This window comes from Saccostrea echinata, unplaced genomic scaffold (assembly GCF_033153115.1).
Source record: "Saccostrea echinata isolate AGI-Se365-2 ecotype Australia unplaced genomic scaffold, CSIRO_AGI_Sech_v1 ptg000005l, whole genome shotgun sequence".
In the NCBI taxonomy this organism is placed as follows: domain Eukaryota; kingdom Metazoa; phylum Mollusca; class Bivalvia; order Ostreida; family Ostreidae; genus Saccostrea; species Saccostrea echinata.
The window spans coordinates 16,717,672-16,728,167 of NW_026889754.1; the positions used below are offsets into that span (position 1 = coordinate 16,717,672).

Here is a 10,496-nt window from a genome sequence, read left to right on the forward strand (position 1 = left end):
GGGGCTGGCCCCTCAAAATAGGGGCCGAGAGGGGCCAAAAGTCTTTAATCAATAACTCTTTAATGATCAACATTTTGCAATTCATTACTGAAGCAAAAATGTTTATTTCAACAATTTACAACTGTATATTATAATATTGACATCACGAGTTACATAATTAGGGGCCATGAGGGGCCAGAAGGCCAAATCTTTGGCACTCTATATCTCGAAAGTGGGGAATGTTTTGATAAGCAATATAGAATAAAAGATGTTCAAAATAATGTTCTAAACAGTATGTAACTTTTCGATTTTTGCTAAAAGTCCCCATTAAGGAGTTGAAGGGCTGGCCCCTAAATATATCTTTTGCATATAGCTCGGAAACGAAAAAGAATTTCTGAATAGTTGTTGAACAAAAAGTGTTCAAAATCATAAGAGCTTTAAGGTGAAATGAAGAAAAAGGGGCTGGTCCCTCAAAGTAGGGGCCGAGAGGGGCCAAAAGTCTGTAATCAATAACTCTTTAATGATCAACATTTTGCAATTCATTACTGAAGCAAAAATGTTTATTTTAACAATTTACAACTATATATTATAATATTGACATCACGTGTTACATAATGAGGGGCTATGAGGGGCTAGAATGCCAAATCTTTGGCACTCTATATCTCGAAAGTGGGAAATGTTTTGATAAGCAATATAGAATAAAAGATGTTCAAAATAATGTACTTAACAGCATGTAACTTTTCGATTTTTGAAAATCTCAATCAAATTCTTATCTCATCGAAAATCGGACGGAAGACCCACTCGTTGCTCGCAACGAGAACCATCTAGTTATTATTATTATTCTTTTTTTTCTTTACAAAATTTGTGCAGAAGATTTCTCGGAGATGGCTCGTTCGATTTTATTCAAATTTTCATGGTAGATGCGTTGACCTCTGAAGTTAATTCTGGCAATATCGTTTTTTGAAAATCACTTCCGGTCGGAAGTTATCGCCCTTTTATCAAAATTCAGAGGACCTCCTTGTCTGCGATGGAACTCAAAAACAGCTTAAGCTACAGTGCTGAAATTTTCAGTGATGATAGAGGACATGTTGCCATTTTGCACTTGGGTTTAGATATTTTCCGGAAGTGCCTAGTATGGAAGCTCGGTAGGGGTCGAAATTTAGGACACGAATCATGAGTGAATTTTTGAGACATTTTGTATCATATCTTTTAAAGTATAATTATTTTGTTAAAACATATTGAACAAAATTTGTGCAGAATGACATGATCTGTAACATGATATCAAGAAAAAAGCGCTGACTCATCACATTAGGGGCCGATAGGGGCCAAAGGTCTGATATCGATAACTCTTAAACAATCAATATTTTGGTATACATTACTGAAGCAAAAATATTTATCTTAACAATTTACAACTATATATTATGATTTTTACGTCGTATGGCAGATAATTAGGGGCCACAAGGGGCCAGAATGCTAAATCTTTGACGCTTTATATCTCAAAAAGGAGAAACATTTTGAAAAGCAATTTTGAACAAAAGTTGTTTAGAATGATGGTCTCAACAATGTGCATCCTTTGAATTTTTCCTAAACAGCCCCTATAAGGACTTAAAGGGACGGCCCCTTAATATTTCAAGTTTCCATATCTCGAAAATGAAACGAAACTTCTGAATAGTTGTTGAACAAAAAGTCTTCAGAATTACAAGACCTTTCATGTGGTATCAAGAAAAAGGGTCTGACTCCTCAAATTAGGGGCTCAGAGGGGCCAAAAGTCTTTCATCTATAACTCCTTAACGTTAAATATTTTGATATTAATTATTGAAGCAAAAATATTCATCTTTACAATCTGCAACTATATATTACAACATTTTCATCAAATATTACGTAATTAGGGGCCACAAGGGGCCAGAATGCTTAATCTTTGACGCTTTATATCTCGAAAGAAGGGAATATTTAAAAAGCAATATTGAAGAAATGTTGTTTAGAATGATGTTCTCGACAATGTGCATCCTTTGATTTTTTCCTAAACAGCCCCTATAAGGACTTAAAGGGACGGCCCCTTAATATTTCAAGTCTACTTATCTCGAAAACGAAACGAAATTCTGAATAGTTGTTGAACAAAAAGTCTTCAGAATTACAAGACCTTTCATGTGATATCAAGACAAAGGGGCTGACCCCTAAAATTTGGGGCTCAGAGGGGTTAAAAGACTTTCATCTTTAACTCCTTAACGTTAAATATTTTGATATTAATTATTGAAGCAAAAATGTTCATATTCACAATCTGCAACTATATATTTTAAAGTTGTCTTCAAATATTACGTAGATAGTGACCATAAGGGGCCAGAATACTTAATCTTTGACGCTTTATACCTCGAAAAGGGGCAACATTTTGAAAAGCAATATTGAAGAAATGTTGTTTAGAATGATGTTCTCGACAATGTGCATCCTTTGATTTTTTTCCTAAACAGCCCCTATAAGGACTTAAAGGGACGGCCCCTTAATATTTCAAGTCTACATATCTCGAAAACGAAACGAAACTTCTGAATAGTTGTAGAACAAAAAGTCTTCAGAATTACACGACCTTTCATGTGGTATCAAGAAAAAGGGGCTGAACCCTCGAATAAGGGGGAGTTTATCCAAAACCCTTTTACAGTAATGTTCATCTTCACGATCTGCTACTATAAATATTTTAAAATCTTCATCAAACATTGTGTTTTAGGTGCCATAATGATCAAACTTTTGTTGAACATAACTGAAGCAAATTGTACGTTTTCACTATTTATATATTTATGAACGAAAATCTCAGTCAAATTCGTATCTCATCTTATCAAAAATCGGACGGAAGACCCACTCGTTGCTCGCAACGAGATCGCATCTAGTTATTATTATTATTCTTATTTTTTAGACAAATTTTGTGCACGCAATATCTCGAGAACTATTTAGTCGTTTTTCATCAAACTTTCAGGGATAATGCGCTATAAAATGCCATTGTTACATTTGAAACAATTTTGGAGAAATTCGCTTCCGGTTCCAAGTTATGGACATTTTTCTTATTTTAAAATGAAATTTTATCCACGCGAGATCTAAAGAACGACTAAAGATATGAACTGGAGACTTGTTGGAGAGCATAGAACATGACTTCTAAATATGCGGGTTTGCCTTTTCGTGCGTCGTGAGTACTTCCGGTCGCTACCGGAAGCGAATTAAAAAAGTCAATTTTTTTCAACTTTTAAGTTTTTCAATATTTTTCTTTGATTTTAGTAGGGTTATATTTCTTTATAGATGCAAGTTACTGAACATAATAGGTATCAGATTCCTTGAGCGTCATATGGCGAGATGTGTTTTGTTGCAAAACATTCAAGTCTTTTCATTAATGTGTTACTCATTGGAATAGTCCACTTTTGGGGTAAAGAGGAATATAAAATGTGTAAGAAAACTTAGCGCTGCCTTTATGTTACTTGCCCGTATACGATATGTTATATGTACAGTGTGATAAATAAACATTCTTAGGCTCGAAAATCAGGCTATAGCAACATTTTTTTTTTTTTTTAATTTCATTGAAGCTATCACGTACACTTATTCAATTGAAGACACATTTCAAAGAAAAGGTGCGAAGATTTGCTCGTGACGTTTGGCGCGAAATAATGTATCTTGAGCCGCCTTTCACAAATGGTCTGATGCAGTAGTGTAGAAGTACAGAAAAAGATTACACGGACATGTCTGTATTTGAAATTGCATAGAATAGAAAGTTGAATGCATAAAGAATAAAGGAAGTAAACAAAAATAGTTTTTTTTTTAGTTTTTATCATTAACAGATTATTTTCTCTGCTATCAGTTATTGTTAAAAGTCAGGTAACAAATCCGATGTAAATCTACTAGCACTTGCACAAAATTTAGCTGGCTAGTTTTCATCCTATAATTCAGCACTATAAGAAAACAAAATCAACCTGCCTGACACTCGTTACTTCAGGGAATGAGTGCAAGGTAAACATCGATGATGGCTGGTACATTGCGCTAGTGTAGTGGTTTCAATATTCAAGAACAAGGTTCACTTAGGGCCCTTTTTGGGCCTGTGAATTTCAGAAAAACCGAAACTGCTTAGTTTTAGTTGACAATGCGTTAAATATCATTTAGACTTTTGATGACTGCGTATCTATCAAAAATGACGAAATTTTCTGGATAGCCTATGCATTAAGACGTCATGAAATGCGTCATTTTCTTCGTATCCTGAAAATTTCTACAAAACAGCCAATTTTTAAAGCTATTTTTCGATATATAATATAGGACGTAACCTCTGATCTTAAATATGCAACTATTAAATGATAGAACTATTTCTGAGGATTACAAAACCTGTTTTATTTTTTAGATCAAAGGGTGTGCTCATATTATTTCTCTTCTGTGAAAGTACTCAAATATACTTATTTTCATTAAAATTCAAGAACATTGCAATTTCAGGTGCCCTGTTTTCCAAGAGCTTGGCTATAAGGAGAAAATTTTTAATAAGAAATGAAAACACTAAGTCTCTGCTTTATCTTGTTGTTTAAAATGGAACATAAAGTGTTAGTATATCTACAGGGCTATTTTATGCATGAAGTGAACCTAGCTCTTTTCGGGCAGCCGATCTTGGTTTAATCCCGACTATATCTGAATTTTTTGCTTAAATTTACGCTTTCATCTTTATCAATGAAGTTGAACTTTGTTTTTCTCTTTGTGAATTCTGTGCTCTTTTTATTTTTTTTTTTATGAATAAAAAATCTTTTTAAAGACCCATGTTGAATTTTTAGGTGTCTTTACAACGATCAGATATAAATGTAATTTTACGTGCAAAGAATATCACAGGTAAGGATGGTTATTCGGACGGAAGACCTCTCGTTGCTCGCAACGAGTATCTAGTTATTATTATTATTATTATTATTTCCATTTGATGCGGTTAGTTTTCATAGAATTTCTTTAAATAGAAGCAGAAGCAAATATTTATGGGTCTTGTGATGTTAACTTAACATTGCATTTTTTTTAAACGATGTTTTAGACTTTAAAAAAAATGATGAAGATTCATCGCAAGTAATGCATTTACCCGTCGCGATAATTGTCATTATACCGAGTAAAGGAGTGAAATGATAAGTGTGCAACCAAAATCAGCGCAATTAACATACAATCCTTGAAACGTTCTACTTTCCCTTTTTTCCGTTCGTTCACCGTTCGCTCTCCGTTCACAGTTCTGCGTTCAGCGTTCACCGTGTGTTCGCATTCACCGTTCACTTTGCGTTCACCTTGCGTTCAGTGTTCACTCATTGTTCAGTCTTCATTGTCATTCGGAACTCCAAAGTGAAAGGACTTATCTTTTTAAAGGGAAAATGAGAATGAAACTAAGGGTGTATCATTATATTCTGGAAAAAAAATATCTCCAATATTTATTATTATTTTTTTAAACTTAACTGTTGATTCTCTATTAAATTAATCTTTAAGATAAATGTTGTTGGAAGTATATTCATTTAGTACGATGCTATAAAATTAAATCTAAATACGGCAACATATATGCTACAACATTATGTCAAAGACAACAAATCATTGATAGCGAGATGATAATCCAGGTCGCTTTATTAACCAACTGCTGAATAATTACCAAAGTATTCATTTCTTACACGTTTTTTTTTCTCGTTTTGTTACTATAGAAATACATATGCATGTTACAACTATTTCTGAGAATTAAGATAGTATTACGGATTAAATATCTACGATGTGCATTGATGGTGTGGTTAAAAATTATTTATTTAAATTGTAATTCACTTAAATGCACTAAAATATAAATAAATAATAACCACTTCTGGTGGAGCTGGAAGGGTATAAGGTTTTCTTCTTTACAAATATAGTCAAAGTCTACTCTAGGAAAAAAATCCTTCATCACTGTATCTGTATATATGTTTAGTATTCGATATAGTTAAGAGTCCCCCCTCACCCTTCCCGAATCTGCCACTTCGTCAGTATTTTCGAATTCAGTATATTTTAGTTCACATCAAAAAGGAAGTCAATCAAGGAATGTTTTTAAGTTTTGTGTGAGTTATTGGTGTGTAAATCACACAGACTTGCACGCAGGCATATTTCATGAAGCGCGCTAGTGTCCACATGTCATGACGGGGAAAAGGGATATGTCTAAAGTAGAAATTCTCCCCCATAAAATCGTTAAAAATAATAATGTCTCATAAATATATAATTGCGTGAAAATTTTAGAATACCTGTGTATTTATGTAACACATCCACAGACCTTTGTAAAACATGTTTAATTGTGATTCTTTTTTTATTATTTTACACGGAATCGCATATATATGGAAATAATGTTTCCTTGTAATTTTCTCTACTTTAACTACAGAGTTTTGTGTTAGTAACAATGTTTAACAGCGATAAATCTTTTGTGATTAAACAGCTTAATTTAAGCATAATATATATTTGCAGAAAAAATTGTAAAAAACACAATTACTAGGAGTACTTAATGTGCATTTTCTTACGATAATGTAGAAACTTTTTTATTTATTTATTTTTTATTTATTTATTTGTTCATGAAGTGTTCAGAACAGTTTTTGACATGGTATGTTAATGTCGGCACTGCAAAATTAATTTATTTAGGAGATGTATTGATGTTTTTGGACCTAACAATAAAATAAAATAGAATGCATACAATGCAAGGAAAAGATTTTTTTTTTGGATTTGATTATAAGAAACGTTTTAAAAAGGTAAAAATACTTTTTAAAAATTGTTTTCAAAGCCATACATTTGCCGGTCTTTAAAAAAAATGCTCAAATTATCTGCTGAATTTTTTTCAAAGTAGTCATGAATTCTTTTATTAATTATTAATAATTTCTTGTTTTCTTTAATAACGAACTGCCTTACCTCTGTACCAAGACTACAGGGATATAACTGAAAATTGCTGACTTGGCGTTAAGCATTGATAAATCAATCAAACAATCTTTACCATGACATGCAGGTAATTTTAAAACTTTTCTTATTTTTTGCAAAAATATGATTGTGTACGTTAATTTAAACTAATCATTATACTTACATAAAGGGTTTATCCGAATTTCATCACTTTTGTCTGATTCAAGAATTTCTTTTGCCTGACAGTTATATCGGTTGTATTTAACATCTTTGGTGACAGTAAAGCTGTAGGTCTCTCTATCCTCTCTGTGTAGCTTGGTGTTGTTGACAAACCATGAATATGACAATGGCGGAAACTTCTTGTAATAGTATGGAGCAGACGTAGATCTACTTTCACATTTCAAGAAGGCGTAGTCTCCCACCTTGACATTAAGTTTTCCTGTTATTATTGGTTTCACAGGCCTTCCTAAATAATTTTTAATGCGTTTAATGCATTTAGCATTATTTTCATGAACAAGCGCAGAATTTGTTTTAGATTGGGGATATACAACAGTTTAGCAACTTTCCCCCATTGATAATGGTATTAGTAAATTGCTGTAGAAAGATGACATTTATATAATTGTGTTGTACTTTGCATGTACTATTCCTAAATAGTAGTCAGGGTTTGACACATGGTGCATGAGCCGGATGGGAGTGCTCTATGTGTCAAACTCTGACTACTTTTTAGGTATAGTGCAGAAAAAGCACAACACTATTGTTATTATTAAGCTAACTGTTGAATAAAAACGACAATATTTCTCCATTTCTAATGTTTCATCAGCTCTTTCAAACATATTAGTATACCCCTATTATGACATTACCTTGTGCTAGATGCACGTCATAATTTTTTTCCCTTAATTTTGAGTGTTTTATGCAATAAGGTAAAATGCACAGATAGTTTCAAAGAATTTTAGTTGAGTGACGGTAAAAATATTGCAAGAAACTATTTAAGAAAAATTATTTTGTTTATTTTTTCTTTAAGTATAAAATATTTGAAACTAAGTTTTTTTTATATCTGACTACACAGTTACAAATAACAACGTCCGTGTCTGAATCGGTAGTACGTCGGACTGACAACCTCGAGGTCGTGAGTTTCCTTCCCCGGCGTGGGGACGTCAAATTTTCTTCAGATAAAGAAGCCATGCACCATTTCGGCATAGTATGCTTATGCTAGATAAATCCTTAGAACACTATGCGAAAATAGTTGGGTATGTATTATAAACAGACAAACTGAAAAGAAGCATAATTATATAAGTTAAAAAACATACAATCCTATTTATATAAAAAAATCACAGGGTTTACCAGAAACAGTAAGAGCAACTCCTTCTCCTTTCCAGGCATCCGCCGCTGCAGGACCTCCTACGTAATATCCGGCATCTTCCACTGTTATGTTTCTGACCTCTAACAGTATGTTTACAGAATAGAATGGTCGGGTGTGATATATATACTTTTTAGTCGGTGGCGGATCAGCATTTTCTATCCTTATTACTGTTGAAACTGTACCGTTATATTCATGGAGAATGAAGTAAAATCCACTTCGTGGAAAATATTCGGCAGTCCATGAAATGTTTCTTGATTCACCCTCCATAGATTCTACAGTATAGACTAAAATAGGAAATGAAATGACACAAGTGTTCAAAAACTAGTACAGTCAAATCTGTATTAAGCAGTCACCTGCGGGAACAATTAAAAGTGACCTCTATAGAGAGGTGGCCTTGGAATAGAGGTTCATCTTTTCAAGAAAAATATTTTTCCAATTTATGTTAGTTCTGTGTTTTACAATACTGCATCATAGAATATTAAAAAAAGATGTGTAATAGATATCAATAGTCTAACTAAGATTTCTTTAAATTCTTAATAAACTCAAGATTTATTCAAGCTAAGTTTGTTGACTCCAACAAAAAATATATTGGTCTAATAAGGCATTGCATTATCCTCAGAGTCTGTCCAAACAGCAACAAAACTTTCTTTATTATAATAAATCAGAATGTAATACATTGAATAAAATATAATGTATTTTTTTCTAAGCTGCGTCTAAAAAAAAAGACACATTGTGTAAACAAAGCAATTAAGTGAGGTTTCAAAAAAAAATACGTTCCATGAGTGTTAAAAACTGCCTGCCATACGTTTACAAAATTTCACCCATCGGAGTTGGGCATGCCATATGTGAACTAAGAATTTAAAAGTAAACATCTAATTATTATATCCATATATAAATAAGGATGCGTTGTTTTTCATTATCACTCAGAATTTTTAAGCAGCTAAAGTAGATTCCAATTCCATAAGTTTAAGATTTTCATAAGTTCTTTTTCCTGTTAACCATTTCGGTCATGCATTTGCATAATTTTAAAAGAGAGTTGTCGGCTAAACATCTTCTATTGACTTTTATTATAGAATATTCGGATCAAAACCACATTGGCGACATGACACACGACTCGGTACGTCTGCATTACAACACACCTCTTTCAAGCATATAACTCAGCAGTTTGTCAACCTCCTCTGTAACATGAGTTGGCATTCTCCTTTGGGGTATTTTGAAAGGATGGTGGTCCCCAGTATAAAACCTGTGAGTGACGATGCGTAAGCGCCTCAATTATTTTTTAGACTTTGCAAATAGAATGGAATATTCATACAAAAATTCATGAGCTTCTTTTTCTGATTTCGTGTCAATTGGCTTTTTTCTTCACCATTTTAAACCAAATCAGGTCTTCAATTTTTTTTAGATTTGTTGACGTATTCTCCTCTTGTGACTCAACCAGTTTGACTTCATTGAGTTGTCCAATTACTGTACGCTGTTAAATTACTTTGACTTCCTCTCTAATATTTAGCAAACGGACTTTCCTGAGGCAATATAAGTGTTCTGCTTGTAACATAGCCTTCCCTTGGCAAACTAGAACATAAGGATCTATTAAACAGGTATTTGAAATCCTTCAAGACTTGTCCCTAAATGATGATCTCACTTCTTGGAGGTATGCTGACTGTTTTTCTTGCTGTTATTCTGTTGCAGCCTATGCTGCCCTCCGCAAACAGAGGTATTATCTTATCTCTAAAGTGAATCACTTTTTGGCTCATGTCGACCGTTCATGCACTTGACAGTAGAAAGTCTAATCGCAATTATCCATCTGCCGTAATCTCCGCAATCACTGTAGTATTGTGTACTACCATACTCTAAATATGATCAGTCTTACCATTGATTAGGCCTGATAAGCAATTTGCCGTATTGCCTGACTCTCGTATTGACTTAGATGCTCTTTGTCTTTCTTCTTTTAATTGTACACGATATAGATCTTTTTGGTTAGGAGGGGAGAATGAAAGATGTGGAGATAACGAACAGTATTCAAGCTTAAAGTCGATCTAAACAATACAAATCAGGAGCAGAGCAAACACGGGTCTCTAACACATCAGAGGTAGGATGAAGTGCAATGAAGGAGTAAGCATCCCCTGCCGACCGGTCACACCCGCCGTATGCTCCTTGTCATAATCGGGAAATAAGAAACAATCCGTCGACAGTTCGTTGTGTAAATAATGGTCTAAAAATTAAATGAAAAACGTCAGACAGCATTGACTTAATGATTGATTGTATTGCTGACAACGTCATTGTCAAGGTAATT

At 33.4% G+C, this 10,496-nt stretch overlaps 1 protein-coding gene across 1 annotated transcript; it reads right to left on the reverse strand.

Annotated features, from left to right (window-relative positions):
* Positions 1-7,013: 7,013 nt before the first annotated feature.
* Positions 7,014-9,403, reverse strand: LOC133179725 (uncharacterized). The gene is made up of 3 exons (XM_061314419.1): positions 9,346-9,403; positions 8,188-8,490; positions 7,014-7,312 (listed from the first exon to the last, which is right to left on the reverse strand). The coding sequence occupies exons 1-3, from the start codon at positions 9,401-9,403 to the stop codon at positions 7,014-7,016; spliced, it is 660 nt and encodes a 219-aa protein (XP_061170403.1).
* Between the last annotated feature and the right edge of the window lie 1,093 nt (positions 9,404-10,496).